Source organism: Cebus imitator, unplaced genomic scaffold (genome assembly GCF_001604975.1).
Source record: "Cebus imitator isolate Cc_AM_T3 unplaced genomic scaffold, Cebus_imitator-1.0 Scaffold42, whole genome shotgun sequence".
Lineage (NCBI taxonomy): Eukaryota > Metazoa > Chordata > Mammalia > Primates > Cebidae > Cebus > Cebus imitator.
Window position 1 is genome coordinate 16149300 of NW_016107357.1, and position 19412 is coordinate 16168711.

Genomic DNA, 19412 nt, shown 5'->3' on the forward strand with positions numbered 1-19412 from the left:
TGGTGTGATCTCGGCTCATTGTAACCTCTGCCTCCTGGGTTCAGGAGATTCTTCTGCCTCAGCCTCCTGAGTAGCTGGGACTACAGGTACACACTCCAACACCTGGCTAATTTTTAAATTTTTAGTAGAGATGGGGTTTTGCCATGTTGGCCAGGCTGGTCTTGAACTCCTGCCTCAGCCTCCCTCAGCCTCCCAAAGTGCTGGGATTGCAGGCATGAGCCACTGCACTGGGCCAAGCTGCATAGATCTTTATGCATTAATCAAGAGACAATGACCAGTGAAAAAATAAAAAGAAGCAATGTATGATGCAGAGTAACAAGGTAAATTAATCATCTTTTGTATTTGTAATATTTCAGCATAAGAACTATCAAATATGAATTATGACTAAAAATACTTGGAAAGCTAAACAGTCTCCAAAAAATGAAGGAAATATTCTGTGAAAACATCTACAAGAGGTGACTTGGCCAGGCATGGTGGCTCATGCCTGTAATCCTAGCACTTTGGGAGGCCAAGGCGGGTGGATCACCTGAAGTCAGTAGTTCAAGACCAGCCTAGCTAACATGGTGAAACCCTGTCTCTACTAAAAATACAAAAAAAAATTAGCCAGGTGTGGTGGTGGGCACCTGTAGTCCCCACTACTTGGGAGGCTGAGGCAGAAGAATTGCTTGAACCCAGGAGATGGAGGTTGCAGTGAGCTGACATAATGCCACTGCACTCCAGCCTGGGCAACAGAGCCAAGACTGTCTCAAAAAAAAAAAAAAAAAAAAGAAAAAAAAAGTGACTTATGTGACTTTTGAAGAGGAAAAAAAAAGGTATAGTAAAAATTACCTGAGTTTAAACATAACTCTTAAAAGAAGAAAATGTATTTTTCAGAACATCTAAGATTAACTCTTATAAAGCAATACCTTATTAAACTAATTTTTTCTTTTCAAAGATTACAGAATAACCAAAAGTTTTCTTTTAGTTTTCTGGGGCTGGGGGAAACATAATTGCCTGCGATGCTTCATAAACAGGGTAGTTTGGGGCCTGATGATGATGTGTCCAGCCTTCTCTGGGGAAATATTCTCATGCTCATTAAGAGGTAAAGGAGGCATGGTAAAGTTGGATGGCATAGTCTCGCTGCATTTAATTTTATCTTTTCATTAACATATAAGTAGAGGCTTTACTTCTCTCTTTTATTAAGACAATGAAAATACTTCATATTTTATAGCAAAGAAACATATTAACAATGCTTCTTTATTTAAAAATATGCTAAAGACCATCAAACACCACAGACCAAAATGCCCAGTGTGTTACAACATTATTCACAATAGCCAAGAAGAGGAAACAACCTAAATGTCTATCAACAGATGAATGCATAAACAAAATGTAGTATGTACACGTATGTACACATACACACACACACACACACACACACACAGAGAAATTTTGTTTAGCCGTAAAAAGGAATGAAGCATGCGACATGGATGAACTCTGAAAACATCATGCTAAGTGAAATAAACCAGACACTAAAAGACAGGTACTGTATGATTCCACTTACATAAAATATCTATAATAGGCAAATTCATAGAGACAGAAAGTAGAATGGGGTTACCAGGGGCTTCGAGGTAAGGGAGGAGGAATGGGGAGCTACTGCTTAATGGTTACAGAGTTTGCTTGAGGTGACGGCAGAATTTATGAAATGGTAGTGATGGTTGTACAACATTGTTAATGTAATTAATGCCACTAAATTGAATACTTAAAAAATGGTTGGAATGGCAAATTTTATGTTAAATATACATTGAGACACACACACACACACACACACACAAATGCCCAATGTTCTACTAAGACTTCCCATTGTAGAACATTGATTATGATATATCTAAATATAGCATCAAGATGCAGGAGACTCAGTATGCTAAAGAAACAGAATTAAAGACGATAATATTTTCCACGAGTAGGCTACATTTCAACCTTTCTTTTGAATTAAATGTTGACTAAAATATTTCTTAAAAAGATAATTAGATGAGTACTAGTAAGGCTAGAAGGCTCATTAAAGTCACTGGAAACACAACCATAAAAGATGATACTGACGTACGGATCTGTCACTGTTAACCCATAGCTACCGCATGGCTTAATCCTTTAAAATAATAAACCTAAATGTGGGCCTGGACTCTGAAGTATGGTGTGGAACTTAGCAGCCAAATAATTATCCTAGTAGCTCCCTCAGTATCTTGGGCTACCAAAAAACCAAATAACTACTCATCTGCCTACTACTGTACGTATCAAAATTTGAGACTGTTACCCAATACCAGATTGCTTGCATGTATAATTTAACACATCAACTAAAAGTCAGAAACTTAGGCATTCCTGAAAAGCATCTCTATACACAGTCATGGAAATCAAAATAAAGAACCACCCCCCTGTGAATCTTAGAATATTTTACTAACTGTCTTGCCATTGGCAACAGAGGACCAGGCTATGGATGTCTTATCTAGTTCAAAAGCATCTTTTTTGATCCAATGATAGAATGGTAAACATATGCACATACACACAAACCCCAGAAATCATTGATTACATTTTCACAGTTTAATACATTTCACATCTTGTCATTATAAAACTGTATCCCATCATAAGAACTGAGAAATTATGATCAGGAGTTATGAGGTTGACAATGTAACTTTTGAGAAGATGTTACACATAAAACACAGACATATAATATAGTTGTCCTCAGGCATCTGAGAGGGATTGGTTCCAGGACCCCTGAGGATATCAAAATCCATGGATGCTCAAGTCCCTAATTTAAAATGGTATAGTATTCGCATAAAACCTATGTATATCCTCCTGTATTCTTTAAATCATCTCTAGATTACTTATAATACATAATGCAATATAAATGCTACAAAAATAGTTGTTATACTGTATTGTTTAGGGAATAATAATAAGAAAAAAGTCTGTACATATTCAGTATGCAACCATCCATTTTCCTCCCTCGATATTTTCAATCTGAGGTTGGTTGAATCCATGGATGTGAAACCCACAGATACAAAGGGTTGACTACATATATATACATACGTAAACATATATATTTATTTTTAATTTTAAGATTTCTTGTATGATATCCAACAAACAGTCAAAATTTTTGATAGGTTAAATCTGATAACTTTCTTTCCTTCTTGGCCTATAAGAAAACAGGAAGATGAACTCTAGTCTAGGTCCCTAGACATAAGTTTAACCTCTCTTTAAAAAAGTAATTTAAAAAATTATGTTCTTTATGACTTCTTTTATATATGTATCAAGAGACCTTTAAAAAGTTGACAAGGCCTTTTTGCTCAAACTGGAAAAAAGTTTTACCTATTACTCTATTATATTGTATGCTGCCCAGGGACACCTGAATACCCTACTAGTGAGTTGGTAATTGCAGCAAAAATAATTTTGTTTCTCATTCCCATATGACTAGCTGATATAATATCACAGATATAAGGCACTACTGGCAGCAGGAAAGTAATTAACTTTACAAAATTCAACTCCCTCAGGATCAGTCCTAAATTTCAAACACTGGCAAAACAAGAAAGTAGAGAAGTCTACATAAATAATCATTATATTATTTCCCCAGCATCTCTCTTGATATGAGACACTAAAAACTGCTAATGTACAAATCAGGGAAGAACAATTAGCAAAATCATCAATCATTTGCATACATTTGTACTACCAAAGTCAACTTTTTTTTTTTTTTTTTTGGGACAGAGTTTCGCTCTTGTTACCCAGGCTGGAGTGCAATGGCGTGATCTCGGCTCACCACAACCTCCGCCTCCTGGGTTCAGGCAATTCTCCTGCCTCAGCCTCCTGAGTAGCTGGGATTACAGGCACGCGCCACCATGCCCAGCTAATTTTTTGTATTTTTTTAGTAGAGACGGGGTTTCACTGTGTTGACCAGGATGGTCTCGATCTCTTGACCTCGTGATCCACCCGCCTCAGCCTCCCAAAGTGCTGGGATTACAGGCTTGAGCCACCGTGCCCGGCCCAAAGTCAACTTTTTAAGATCTTTTCCCTTAGTTATAACCATTAGAAAATAAAATTGTTTTCATGACATTATTTTATGACTGGGGGCTAAGACTATCAAAAATTCTTTCATATCTGAAATCTAATCATGACTGAAGATATTACTTCTCTTGAGTTCTAGAATAAATGAATGTTTTGTAGAAACAACAATAACAAAACCCTAAGAGGTATCTGTGGTATAATGAAAAATAAATATTTGGTCTTTATCCCTGGTTCCTGGGACAGAGCCCCTAGAACCCTTGGAATTTACTGTCTTTATGCTAACGAGATGACTCATGGTGGAGAGAGCTACAGAGCTTCAGTCTACCGGCTGGCCACCAGAAGAACCAACTGCATGACTGAGGATTGAAACTTCCAGATATCCCCAAACTCCCATGTCCACCTCCTGGTGAGGCAGGAAAATAGGGTCTGGAGGCAGGGAACCTAAAGCTGTTTCACACTGACTTTCTAGCACTAAATTGAAAGGAAAACCCTAACTTTCCAGCCTAAAGAACAAAAGGACCAGAGGCCACTCCCTCTGCAAAACCCCCATGTTTTCTTCACTGGCTGATGGGAAATTGGCTGTCTGCAACCAGTCAGACTGATTGTGGGTTGAGTCTTCGTTTGCAAATTCCTAACTTCATCTTAGTCTCTGATTGGTTGCAAAAAGCAATCAAATGTTTGTACTAGAGTGTGACCTTTGTAACTCCACTTCAGCCTCTGCTTGGTGGCATTAGGTAACCAATCGGACTGACTGTGGGCTACCACTTCATTCACATGAGGTGAGAAGGAAGTGGCCAATGGGAAACCTCCAGGGGGTACTTAGACCCAAGAAGATTCTGTATCTGGGCCCTTGAGCGGCTGCTCAGGTCTGCTCCCACACTGTGGAGTATACTTTCATTTTCAGTGAATTCCTGCTTTCGTTCTTTTGTTACTTCAATCTTCTTTGCCTTGCTGGGCGTTTTGTCCAATTCTTTATTCAAAACACCAAGAACCTGGAAAACTTGCAGCCAAGACCCTCTACTAGTGACACTGGGATGAGAGAGGGGCTGCAGACTGACCTATGTAACAAAACCTCCATAAAAATCCCTAAACAACAAGGTTAGGAGCACTTCTGGGTTGGTGAACATAACTATGTGCTAGAAAGTGGTGCACTCCAGCTCCACAACCCTGACACCAGGAGGACGGACACTCCAACACTCAGGACACTTCCAGACCTGGCCCTGTGCACCCTTCACCTGGTGTTCATTTCTATCCTTTATAATAAGCACAAAATTTATAATGAGTATATAAGTTAAGTATAAATAGTGTTTTACCGAGTTCTGTGAGTCATTCTAGCAAATTACTGAACCTAAGTGTGGGGGCCATGGCAGTCCCCAAATTTGCAAACTTCTAGTGTCACAATTGAATTGCACTGCTGGACACCCAGTTGGTGTCAGAGAATTGTTGGTGTCTGGAAAAACACCATACATTTTATGTTAGAAAAAAAGAAACAATGTAAAAAATGCAAGCAAAGGAGAGAGGACTACCCACGACAGGTATGTCCAACACCGAATCGACAGAAAGAAGCAAACAGCTTTTCAAAGGATCCTGTCCATCTTAAGACTCTTAAAAATAGAAATGCAAACAGAAAATTCATGAATTTTCTGACTGTTCTTTTCCGCTGGATGTATTAGTTTCTTAACATGTATATATATTTAAAAAAAACAATAAAAAATAAGACTCTTGATTAGTTGATATATTTTTGTCATGTAATTTTTAAGGCAAATTATACTTCCATTTACTATTTTTTATATTGCTCTCTCTCCGAAACTAGAAGACATGTATTCAAGCTAGGCATCTGCTGAGGCTCTTCATTTAGTCAGGTATGTTAAATAAAATTTATGGGAGGCCAATGTTTTGGACTGAGCTCCTGCACTAGGCCCTAACATACCAGACTAAACCAGAATGGAGTAGTCATTTGTGCGAGGTGACACATAATCAAACTAAACTTGGAAATGGGCCAGTTTTCCAAAAAACAGGAGATTCACAGCAATCAATCATAGGGGATCACTCGAGTTGAGCTGGCATGATAAGGAAGTCCCTTCTGCTTTAATCCTCTAAGGAAAGTAACTGTGAAACAATCAATCTGAGTTTTGTTCCTTGTTTCTGCTTTCTTCAGCTTTTTCTGCCTATAAAGCCTACCTCCTCTGCTCAGCTTACTGGGGTACCTTTCTATTCCATAGATGGAATGCTGCCTGATTCACGAATCATTAATGAAAGCCAATTCAAATTTTCAACTCAATTTTTTAAGTTTTGTTCTTTCACAGGAGGAAGGTGACAAAGTTAATAGTTACAAAGCAGAAGCAAAAAAGGGGAGAAAAGTAAAAACCAAGAAAACAAAAAATTACGTAACAATAATTTGCTTAGCTTAGCATGTACTCAAATGCAATTTTACATATATGCAGCCCCTGTCTCCTCCCAGTGTCACTGGTAGAGGGTCTTGACTGCAAGTTGTCCAGGTTCTTGGTGTTTTGAACAAAGAATTGGACAAAACACCCAGCAAAGGAAAGGAAAATAGTTAAATTATGACAATACTAACCTCTACATAAGCTGAGGCCTAAATTGATGAATTCAGTCTCAAACCTTACTGTTATTTCAATAGACATACATGTTATCACCAAAGTATTTAGATCTGGCTGGGACCTGAGAGGACAGCTGGACCTAGGAGGTAACCACTGGCCGAATGCACTGTTAGAGCACCAGCCAGCCCTGTGTTTAGGGTTGCAGCAAGCTCACCTGAATCACACACAGTAGCAATGTCACCTGAGGTTTCACTGGCAGAGACAGCCGTGACAGGGCTTTTATGTCCTGCCAGACTTTGTACATAGCATAATCTGAAAGACAAAAGACACGAATTTGTATATGATCATCAAATATAATTATATTCTCTTATTTTGTAATGCTTTTTCTCAGTCTATGTACCTATTGTATATAAGGCATACATGTTTTCCTGATTGTTTGACTTCAATAAAATATAAAGGTAATCTTACTACCTTTAAGCAAGCGTTTCATGGTTAAAATTATTATAATGTAAAGATATTATTTTGGTGTATCTATTTCATGTAGTAAAAATGGACATACTAAAAATAGCTGTGTTTGAGTCGGAGGCCTCCTTCTGTACCTGTTTAAATCCCATATGATGCAGGTTCCGTCTCTGCTCACACTTATCAGTATACTGTATGGTTTGCAAACAAATAAACTGGTTATCTCTTCTGTGTGACCATAGAGATGTATCTGAGTCTCCATTTCTATCTCTGATGGCTGAAATTTAAAAATTAAGTATAAGATAAAAATCACAACAAAAAGTATTCTAGTATAGTATCTCAAAAATAAAACAACCAAAGTGACTCAAATGGTCTACTCAAACATCTCATTCTTCAATCCTATTCAGAGTAAAACAAAGAAAGAAATTAAAAAATTTTTAATTCCTCACAATTTCAACTTATATGCTTTTCATTTTTGTCTGTTCTTGTCCAATCTATATTCAAATATACATGTGTTTTTATAGTTGTAATATTGCCACATAAAAAATTTCCTATTTTATATTTTACATATTCTCCCAAAAGCATTTTCCAATTTTAATATTGTCTTCAAAATAATTTTTAATAGTGTTATAGTCTATACAACATAATTTACAAATATTCTTCATTGACAGACATTTAAAATTATTTCTATTTTTTCCAAATTGTAAATAATACCATAAATTCTTCATGCATAAAAGGTTTTTAGTAGATTAGAGGACAGACCTTTGGGAAATAAATAAAGTTTTTTAAGAATAAATGCTTCTGTAAAAAAAAAAAAAAAAAAAGCTTTGTTCCTTTTCGGAATTATTTCTTTGGAATAAATTTCCAAAATTTTACTAGTGGGTCCGTGAATATTAATAATTTTATAGTTCTTGACAGTATACTTTAAGAAGATATCATACAAATTGGTGATGTCACCAATGGTGATGGGCCTTAATACCACCAATACTCATCAGCAGTTATGGATTGACTTTTTAAATCAAAGCTTGCAAACTGGTGCTCTGAGGTCCACATTGGCTCATGGATACTAGATGTCCACATAGGTTTGACTCTTTCTTTCTTTGTTAGGTTAACTGTTATCATAAAGCATTTCTAATATTTCCCCTTCAAAAATATAGACAAGTAGAAAGAATAAGTATAATAAAGAGCTATATACTGACTACCCAGTTAAATAAATCTTAACTTTTATATTATCAATTTATTTTATCTTAAATTTTTTTTTTTTGGAGACAGAGTTTCATTCTTTTTGCCCAGGCTGAAGTGCAGTGGCACGATCTTGGTTCACCGAAACCTCTGCCTCTTGGGTTCAAGCAATTCTCCTGCCTTAGCCTCCTGAGTAGCTGGAATTACAGGCTTGCGCCACCACGCTCGGCTAATTTTTTGTATTTTTAGTAGAGACGGGGTTTCTCCATGTTGGCCAGGCTGGTCTCAAACTCCTGACCTCGGGTGATCCACCCGCCTCAGCCTCCCAAAGTGCTGGGGTTACAGGCATGAGCCACTGCGCTCAGCCATCAATTTATTTTTTAAATAAAGCATTAAACACTGTAAATATAATTTGTATGCTGTTCTAGATCCTATTTCTTCTCTCTTGTCAGAAGTTATAACTATTCTAAATTTTGTATTTATGCTCCTATGTAAATTTTTATACTTCTATTATGTTCTATAGCCATAAACAACATACTGTATAATACATATATGTATATTATATTTTATGTTTATGAATTTTAAACATTTTTTTTTGAGATGAAGTTCACTCTTTTGTTCAGGCTAGAGCGCAATGGCACGATCTTGGCTCACGGCAATATTTGCCTTCCAGTTTCAAGCGATTCTCCTGCCTCAGCCTTCCGAGTAGGTGGGATTACAGGCGCCTCCCACCATGCCTGGCTGATTTTTGTATTTTTAGTACAATGGGGTTTCGCCATATTGGCCAGGTTGGTCTTGAACTCCTGACCTCAAGATCTGCCCATTTGGCCTCCCAAAGTGCTGGGATTATAGGCATGAACCATCGCACCCGGCCAAATATATGGTATTATTTTTTAGGTATCTTCTACATCTTGCCTTTTTCTCAAAAACACCATTGTTTTGAAATACATCTGTGCTGATATGTTAGGTGTAGCCTATCTATCTTAGCTGCTAAATAGTCCAGTTACATATTTTTATATACATAAAAATATATATTTTACATTTAAAGAATCAAAAGACCAGGCAACACCAGGCTCACACTGTTCCTTGGAACAACTGGCTTGAGCTGTGTAGCAGCTGCCTGTTAAGCTAAAGCATGTGACCTTCAACTGAAAACAATCACAGATAACAGGTCAGCTTTAAACAAGAGCAAGAGTTGTAGGCCTGGATCCCTAGGCCCTCCCTTTAGAACCATTCTGGCTCTCCAATTGTGACCCTTCCCATAGCCAGGAGTCTGCAGAGCCAACGGGATATGCCCATGTCAGATCATGGTCTGAGGTATGCAGGACCAAGGAATTACCTGCTCAAAAGGATCTGAGTCCCTTGCTTTTCTGCTTGGGTTCCACAGCACTGAGTTTGTGATTCGGCCCCAGTCTAAATCTTTGAAAATTTTCTAAGTTTCAAGTGGCGATTAAGGTTGCTTTAAAATGACATTTATTTTATTATAACTAAGTTTGAACTTTTTCATAAAGTCATTTTCTTAACTGTATTTTTTTGTGCCTGGTTTTATGTATTTGTCACTACATTAAAAATTTATTTGTAGGAATTCCTCTATTTATGGAACAGAATGCCAGTAACTTCCTTGTTTCTGCCAGGTGACACAGACCACCACACCAGTCTGGGGCCACCTTAATGCAATGTGAAATCTTTGAAGATCCTAGAGAACCTAAGGAATTCCAGCCCAGGATATAACTCCATGCAAGGGTTCTCCTGTGCAACTCATTTTCATTCTGAGAGTGCAGCCCATTAGGGACCAGCCTTTTGGAGGCAGGCTCTCTTGGCACTCCCCAGCTTGCTTAGTTCCTGGGTGCTGTTTTCCATTTCTTCCACAGAGGCTGTCCAAGGACAATGTCAGTGTTTCAGGATTGACAATGTCCTCAGGGCTAAACCTCTTTCCTGCTTATTTACCTCTCTGGCTTGGTAGTTTCTTACTAGCTTGTCAGATCTTCAATGCTTCTATATATATATATATATATATATATATATATATATATATGTATATATGTGTGTGTGTGTGTGTATATATATATATACACACACACACACACAACTAAGACTGAATAAAAATATATCTTATCTGTATATATTTACATTATATTAAAATATATACTAATAAGTTACATTAAAACATGAATATATTTTATAAAGACACATTTTTGTATATATATTTTATCTAGTCTTAGTTGTTTCAGGGAGGGTTATTCTGAACAACTTTTTTAAGAAACAGGAAATCTCTTTTTGGCCACTGGTCATGATCATAGTTTGTTTATTTTTCTTTTTTTGAGACAGGGTCTTACTCTGTCACCCAGGCTGCAGTGTAGTGGTGTGATTATAGCTCACTGTAGCCTCAAACTCCTGGGCTTAAGTGATCCTCCCATCTCAGCCTCCTCAATAATAGGACTACAGGTGTGCACTACCATGTCCAACTACTTAAAAAATTTTTTTTTTGGAGATGCGATCTTGCTATGCTGACCCGGCTGGTCTCAAACTCCTGGCTTCAAGTGTTTGGACAGTCCTCCCACCTGGGAAGGCCTCCCAAAATGCTGGGATTACAGGCATGAACCACTGTGACTGGCCCATAGATATTTTTAATAACGACAAACAAGTGATTTTCTTTTTTTGTTTTTTTTTTTGAGATGAAGTCTCGCTCTTGTGGCCCGGGCTGGAGTGCAACAGCATGATCTTGACTTACGGCAACCTCTGCCTCCCGAGTTTAAGCGGTTCTCCTGCCTTGGCTTCCCGAGTAGCTGGGATTACAGGTGCCTGTCACCATACCTGGCTAATTTTTGTATTTTTAGTAGGGATGGGGTTTTCCCCATGTTGGCCAGGCTGGTCTTGAACTCCTGACCTCAGGTGATCCACCCACCTCAGCCTCCCAAAGCGCTGGGATTACAGGTGTGAGCCACCATGCCTGGCCTACAAGTGATTTTCATATTACAGAGTGAGAGAGATAATATGGAATGTGAATTAATCCATTCATTGATTTATCCAACAAACACTGCCGTGTATCCCCTACTGTGTACCTGTCACTGAACTAGGAGCTGGGGATACAGAGTTCCCTTCTGGGAGCTCCATGGCAGTTAGGAGTGAGAGCTACCAAAGAGGATTTTCACAGAGAACTCCAGAGACCCACTGATGGGTCATTTCCTCAGACTGAGGACAGGGAGTGAAAGCAGGATTCCCTGGGAGGTGCCATATGAGCAGAAGTTTTGAAGAACTGGCAGAAATTACTCAAAGAAAATTCTGTCTGGCTGTCAAAGGGCACTCTGGGCTAAGAAAACAACATGTGCGAGGGAAAGGAGATATGAGAGAAAGTGGCACTGCCAATGTTACTGGGAGCAGGGTAGGTAGGGAGCAGGAAGAAACGGGGTGGTGAGGTAGAGGGGGTGGTGAGGCAGAGGGGTCAGAGCACGGAGCCTGGTGTGTGATGCCTAGCAACCTACATTTTAACCCCCAAGCAATAAGCGGTCACTGAAGTGTTTGGGGCAGGAGAATGGGATGCAGTCGGCATTTAGGAAGGCCATCATGGAGCCTGCAAGGAGATTCAACTTCCAGAGACATGAGACTGGGGGCCAGGACACCAGTGAGAAGGGACCCGGGCAGGATGCAGAGGGCTGAGCTGGGGCAATGGGCAGAAGGACATCTGGAGGAGACAGGTTTGACTCATTTCTATTTATTCTGCCAAGAATTGCTGTGATTCTTCAATCCAAAATTTACGTTTTAACTGTGGGGAAATCTCAGTCATCATCTCCTCAAGTTGTGCCTTTCTCCTGTTCTCTCATCCTGTAACCACTTACCACCTTTGCTCTCATTCTAGCCCTCATATCCCTTTTTTCCTCATTTTTTTCTTTATCTTTCTATTTTATATTCTGTGTAATTTTTTTCAGATCTGCCTTTCAGTTCATTAATTCTATAATCTGCTATTTAGCTGTTGCAATGAATCAGCTGTGACACCTTGGGCAGATTACAAGAAGGATTAACTCTGTGTTTCAGTAGTCTCATGTAAAAATGGAGATAATGACAAAACCTATAGCAAAGGATTATTATGAAGATTTAATGTGTGGCTTATGTCTGTAATCCCAGAACTCTGGGAGCCTGAGGCAGGAGGACTATTGAGCCCAGAAGCTCGACAACAGCCTGGGCAACATAGTGGGAACCCGTCTCTAGAAAAAATTTAAAAAGTAGTAGGGCATGGTCGTGTGTGCCTGTAGCCCAAGCTACTGGCAGGGGGCGGGGGATGGGGCTTAGGTTGGAAGATCACTTACGCCTGGGAGGTTGAGGCTACAGGAAGCCATGACTGTGCCACTGTACTCCAGCATGTGTGACAGGGCAAGAGACATGCTCAAGAAGAAAATAGAGAAAGAGAAGAGTAACAAGGAAAGGGAAGGTGCCTTAGCTCAGCAGGCCGCTGGCCCACACAGAAAGGAAGCACCAGAGAAGCATGTGGCAGGCAAGCAGTGAGAAGCATGTTGTGTAGCCTCAGGAAGCCCACAGCAGGCACCACGGATGCAGGAGAGGCCACGAGCCAGGTGGGAGATGAGGAAGGAAAGTACCAGACAACCTGGGGCTGGAACACAACACAGCTCTTAGAATAAGATCATCCTCACATCTGCTTTATGCTTAAGAGTCAATAGTTAAAACCGTAGAAATGCTGTCAGATGAAAGAATACAGAGAAAAATAAAGATACTTGAGCCAAAAACTAATACATCAGAATACATAAAGAGCTTACAACAATGCCTAATACAAAGTTAGCACTCAGTAAATATTAACTATTATTTTATCCTGTCATTTCTAGAAGTTCTGCTTTATTTTTTCCACACCTACTTTGTTTTTCTTCAGTGTCCCAATTTTAGACAGAACAACTACCTCCAATTCACTTAGTACAGATTAGTGAGTTACCTCAACATCAAAACTAAAATGAGGTTAGTGTTCTACCTGATAAGTTACAAATCTGGTCTCCTTGGGCCAATATTTTCCTCAAGTTTTAGGCCATCCTCCAACTAACCACGCCAATCCCATTTATTATTGTAAAAAATATGTCAGCAGAAACAGAGTACAGATTTATTGACCTATTCTCCACCTTTTACTCTATGAAATGAGTAATAGCCATGGGTAAACACAACATAGGGCCCCTAATAGTGGTATTGGATAATTTTTAATAAACTCTGTACTTTGAAATGATTGCAAAGGTTAATATTACTAGACAATTCACTGATGGTTCAGAAAGTAATTTCCAGTGGGTAGTGCAGGACTCTTGCACTGGTGCCTTCTTTTAAATATTGTTCTTGAATAAAGTAATACTACCTTGTATAAGCTGGATATATATTCTATCATCCTCAAGTTAGAGAACAGATATATAGTTGTTCACTTATATGAAGATGATGTGGCCACGTTACTTACTTAGTGACAGGATAATCTGACAGCAACTATTTTAAAATTAGTTATCATGTTTAGAAGATATTCTCCCCTAACATTTAAATGGCTTCGAGGTAACAATCCCATATACCAATCCAACTTATCATCATTACCGAGAATGCATTTTTGGAGGCTTTATCTTGGGTGCTTCAACAGAAGCAATGCTCAAAGTCAGATATGCTTACTAGCTATGGAAGGTATTTCATAAGATCCCCTTGAAAGTATTTTCAAACAAGGATTTGGCCACATCCTATGTGGGACTTAGCTGGGGAGCCCATCTTTTGTCTGTGTTAAAGACAACCTAAAGGAGGACATGAACATTTTAAAAACCATGGCATTCAGTGGGTCAGGAAAGTTGCAGAACAGAAACTAGTGAACATGAGGTGTCTCCTGCTAACCTCACAGGCTCAGGGTCAGAACTGCAACTTTAGAGATGCCAGAATAGTGACACGGTCCTTGGGAAAAAGCAACAACAATGTCTACAAATACCCAAGTAATCTCTCCTCAAAACAAACTGATAAAACTACACTATTAAGTTAGATTTTTTGACACTGCTTAATAGTAACTATTAATCTCATGATTTCATTATCTAATATTTAGGTTAAAAAAAATCCTACAAAAATCAGCTGAAAAATCTGCTTTAAGGCAAATATATAACTGAGGAAAGATAAGCAACATAAGCCTTCACAAGTATGTCGTGACCTCAAAATTAAAAGAAGTATATGTCTTGCAGTATTTAAATTATAATAGTTATGTTCTTGATCTGCTTTCTCAAAGCTATTCTGTGCACAAATACTCCTATAGTGACAACTTAACCTTTTTTTTAAACCTGTACTGCACACTGTGTTAGTGCATAAATAAAAATGGAGAAGCAGGGAAAACTAAGAACACGGCTGCTCAACGTATTGGCAAAAGCAAAAGGAAATAAAAAGCAAAAGATAAAGCCAGTTTTTTAAAAAAGGTGTCTATGTCATGGTACAAAATGATCCAAGTGCACAAGCAGACAACTGCCCTAGCAGTGGGTTTAGAATAGATTTCTAGGAGAAAGAAAGGGGAGCTCAGAAGATTAAAGACAATGGCAGCATGAATATTACAGATGTTATAAAATTAACATTCATTTTAAGCCTTTGGGAATCAAAAGGTGACAAAAGGAGATATTCAAAAAGTTATGACACTTATATTCTCTGCTTATATTCTTTTTTTAAATTTCAGACAGGTCTTGCTCTGCCACCCAGGCTGAAGTGCAGTGGTGTGATCATGGCTTACTGCTGTGATCCTCCCACCTCAGCCTCCCTTGTAGCTGAGACCATAGGCACACACCACCATGCCTGACTAATTTTTTTTTATTTTTGTTTTTTGGTAGAGACAATCTCAAATTCCTGGGCTCAAGCGATACTCTTGCCTTGGCTCCCAAAGTGCTGGGACCCACAGGTATGAGCCACTGCATCCTGCTTGCATTCTTTAGCATTCTTTTTACCATGTCATATAAGAAGCCCATCACTGGCCTCAATCTACTTTTCCTGCCCTGCTTTTGTCATTCTTCCCGAACACATTACACTCTAAACTACACAGAAAAGTATTTGCCACCTCCAAAATCCCTATGCCTTTGATTCCAGGATGTTGTGTAAACTATTTCCTCTGCCTGAAATGTTCTTTCCTCTTTCCTTCACTAATAGTAGATTGACCTTTAGGATCCAGCTAAATGTAACTTATCAGGCTCTCTGATGTCTGGATGCCCTTCTTCTGTGGTCCTCTAGCCTCAGTGTGAGCCTTTCTTAGAACACACACTCCATTGTTCTGCCTCCTTAACCTGCCCTTCTCTTCTTCCTGCCTGGATCACTGTGGTGGCCTTCTCGCTGGTGTCATGGTTCCCAGTCTCATGCCCTTGGAAGTTTTTCTCCTTGCAGGCTCTACAGTGGTCTCCCCCTAAAATTTTGTTTGGATCATATAACTCCTACTGAAACCATCTTAATGGCTCCTTAGACTAACAGATAGAAACAAAATGTGGTCCATTTATACCCCAGGGACCATGCAAAGAAACTTAACAAGAGTTCAAAAGGAATAACCTTGGAAAGGAAAGTAAGAACTGGCTGGGTGCAGTGGCTCACACCTATAATCCCAGGACTTTGAGAGGCCAAGGCAGGCAGATCACGTGAGGTCAGGAGTTTGAGACCAGCCTGACCGACATGGCAAAACCCTGTCACTACTGAAAACACAAAAATTAGCCGGGTGTGGTAGTGGGTGTCTGTAATCCCCACTACTCAGGAGGCTGAGGCAGGAAAATTGCTTGAACCCAGAAGGCGGAGGTTGCAGTGAGCTGAGATTGAGCCATTGTACTCCAGCCTGGGCGACTCAGTGAGACTCCATCTCAAAAGAAAAGAAAAGAAAAGAAAAGAAAAGAACCTTGGAGTCATCCTATGCTAGAAATACAAATTTCATCCAGTAAAACAGATTTAATACTTAGAAAATAGTAATGAAAAAAAATGCACAGTGAAAATTCTAGATCAGAACGATGATTACTGGATGACAAACTAAACTTGCCCCTTATCCTCCACTGCACCACAGGCAGTTGATTCAAGAAACAAAAACAGGCCAGGCATGGTGGCTCATGCCTGTAAGCTCAGCACTTTGGGAGGCTAAGGTGAGAGGATCACTTGAAGCCAGGAGTTTGAGATCAGCCTGGTCAACATGGCAAAACCCCATCTCTACTAAAAATACAAAAATTGGCTGGGTGTTGTGGTGCATGCCTGTAGTCTCAGCTACTTAGGAGGCTGAGGCACAAGAATTGATTGAGCCCAGGACGTGGAGGTTGCAGTGAGCTGAGATCACGCCACTGCACTCCAGCGTAGGCAACAGAAGGAGACTCTGTCCCAAAAAACAAACAAAAACTAAATAAGACAAATCAAAAACCCCAACAACAGTAAGTTAAAAGAAGCATTGCATAATGTCTTATTTTCTTCCCTGTTTTATGATTCAACTCCAAAATCCTGGGGATTCAGTGAATGGCTAAAAAATAAAATTTCTTCCAGTAAGTGGTACAAATCCAGACTACTTAGATTTTGCTGTCATTTAATTTATCCAGAGGGTATGGGAACATCGGACTTTAGGGTTTCTAAGCTTTCAAACTTGACAGAATCTTAGTATACTCCTAAGCATTCAGGTTTATATTGCAAATATAGGTAAGCACCAAAATGCCATTTAAAAGCCTAAATACAAAACAGATCATAACTCAAAATACTGCTCTGAAACAAAAAAATAGGACTATTAAAATTGTTTTTGGGCTGGGTGCGGTGGCTCATGCCTGTAATCCCAGCGCTTTGGGAGGCCAAGGTGGGTGGATCATGAGGTCAAGAGATTGAGACTATCCTGGCCAACAATGGTGAAACCCCATCTCTACTAAAAAAACAAACCACAAAAATTAGCTGGGTGTGGTGGTGTGTGCCTGTAGTCCCAGATACTCGGGAGGCTGAGGCAGGAGAACTGCTTGAATCCAGGAGGAAGAGGCTGCAGTGAGCCGAGATTGCACCACTACACTCCAGCCTGGCCATACTGGTGAGACTCAGTTTCAAAAAAAAAAAAAAAAAAAAAACTTGTTTTCAAGATTTTTCATGATCCTAATAAAACCCTAAAGAATTTTAAGACCTAATGTAGGGAGCAGATTAAAGGTATAAACATTTTAAGTTAATCTTATGCAAAATGAATTACATTTCATAAAGGTTTTCTTCCCCTCATTGACAAAGTCCCATATTACCCACACAGAAGGCCCAGAACCTACCGTGCTGCTTGTAAATCTGTTTGTGTAGGCTGTGATAACACCGCATTTGCTTCCAGTAAACAGCTGGCAGCTGTCAGGCACCCAAGCACAACTAGTCACCTTTGAAAAAGGATAACTCAAACATTATTGTTTTAAAAGCATGAAAAATGCTTCTACTTTTCTGACAACTATTTTTTTAAATCTCAAAAATTTTAGGTCAACATTTACTTGAAAAGATTAGAAAGGTGTCAGATACAATAATACTCTAACTTTGAGCCAAATGTCTAAAAGTTGTTTCCAAATTAAAATATATTATAATGCACAGTTTATGTGTATATGTGCCTATGTGTGTATGTATGTGTGTGTGTGTGTATATATATATATATATATATATATATATGTATATATATTTATATAAATTTAACAAAATGATTCAGGATTAAATCCAAGGTTGAGTGTAAATGTATGTGTACTTCACATATTTATTTGCTTTTGTTTTTATTTTTCTGCTTTTATGTCTTTGGTGGGGAAACAGGGTATGTATAAATAGAGGTATTGCTTCTAATAGTTCTAAAGATTGTTAAGCAGGAGAAGAAAGATAAGTGTGAATGTAAAAGATGGATTACGCCTTTGGTACAAAATCCCTCAGTCCTAACCATGGAGGAGGCACCATTCAGGTTTGAGTTAATTTTTTGTGTGGCCTGACAGGTCCTCTTTTCCACACTAGCTGATCCCCATCCCTAGCACCATGTCTGCAGCAACTGTCCCCAAGTGCCCTCCTGTCTCCCCTCCCCCACGTTCACTTCACTAAGCAGACGGAGGCCACCAGCCGCACACCTCTTCCTCTTCTCTCTCTTGCAACTCAAAATGTTTCCCTGTCTTCTGATTCAGAGAAAGAAATGTCTCTGCTTTCAAGGTCAGCCTTGCCTCATCCCCAGGATTCCTCAGAAACCTTGTCTTCTTTTTCTTACAGTTTCAAACTGTCTCTTGTTGGCTTCCTCCCCTGCACTACAAGTGTGTTCACGTCTCTGCTACCTTAGAAAAAGACTTTTTCTGAACTTTATTAACTCCAGTTATGCCATAAGGGTCCGTTGGATCCAATTTTATGTTTTCAGTTTCTTTCTTGAGTAGTTCTATTTGTAAGGATTGATACTTCATAAATTCGATTCTTTCTTGGAGGTCTTCCAAAGAACAAAGAGAAAATGCATTTTTAAAAAATATACAGAATTAAACTCATTCTGTCTTGGAATTACCATATGGATCCAGTAAATCTTTTATCAACCTAAGTTACATTATAAGATTTTAATAACTAACTTATTTTTCTATATCCTGAAACATTTTGCTATTTCATCATTCTAAAAATTATTTCATCATTACTCATCAATTTTTCCTAACTATGCAACAAACAAACAAACAAGGAAATGGGAGAATGATGGAATCTCCCATGAGGATAACGTAATATGTGAACTAAATTGTCATCTTTTGGTTTTCTTATTGCATTGTCCAAAGTATAGTGTCATCTTTCAAGAAAGTAAAAAAGAAGGCTGGAGATACCACTTCTGTATTCTACTTTTGGCTTTCATTGAACACAGTGGAGAATTCACAATTTTTCATTTTCTACCAATAATAACAAAGAGAAGAAAGCTGACAGAGGAAGATGTTTCACAATTATGAGACTAATCACAACATGAAGTCACACATCCATCAGGACTCTAAGACTCTAGTGATGATGATGAAATTGATTATATTAAGTGAAATGTCAGAGTGTGAGTCTTCATATAATAATATCCTAGCTGAATTTTCTTAAAGAATTAATGGGTGAACAAAAATATGTCTTTAGAAATGTATCTCTAGATGAAAATGCAATATGGTATTCTCATTCAGTCATTTGACTCAAAGTATCACACAACATTATCACATTATGATACAAATGATTTTGCAATGTTTAAATTCTTTTTTTTTTTTTTTTTTT

At 38.6% G+C, this 19412-nt stretch overlaps 1 protein-coding gene across 6 annotated transcripts in view; it reads right to left on the reverse strand.

Moving 5' to 3' along the window:
- LYST (lysosomal trafficking regulator) overlaps positions 1-19412 on the reverse strand; it is a 215736-nt gene that overhangs the window by 3821 nt on the left and 192503 nt on the right. For 5 of the 6 annotated variants that reach the window (XM_017526586.2, XM_017526587.2, XM_037737801.1 and 2 more), the window contains 3 exons: positions 17462-17560; positions 7187-7326; positions 6802-6899 (listed from right to left, as the gene is read on the reverse strand). In XM_017526586.2, coding sequence (XP_017382075.1) covers positions 6802-6899; positions 7187-7326; positions 17462-17560 — 337 coding nt within the window. The remainder of the gene's footprint in view (positions 1-6801; positions 6900-7186; positions 7327-17461; positions 17561-19412) is intronic. The other variant, XM_017526588.2, reaches the window with a different exon arrangement.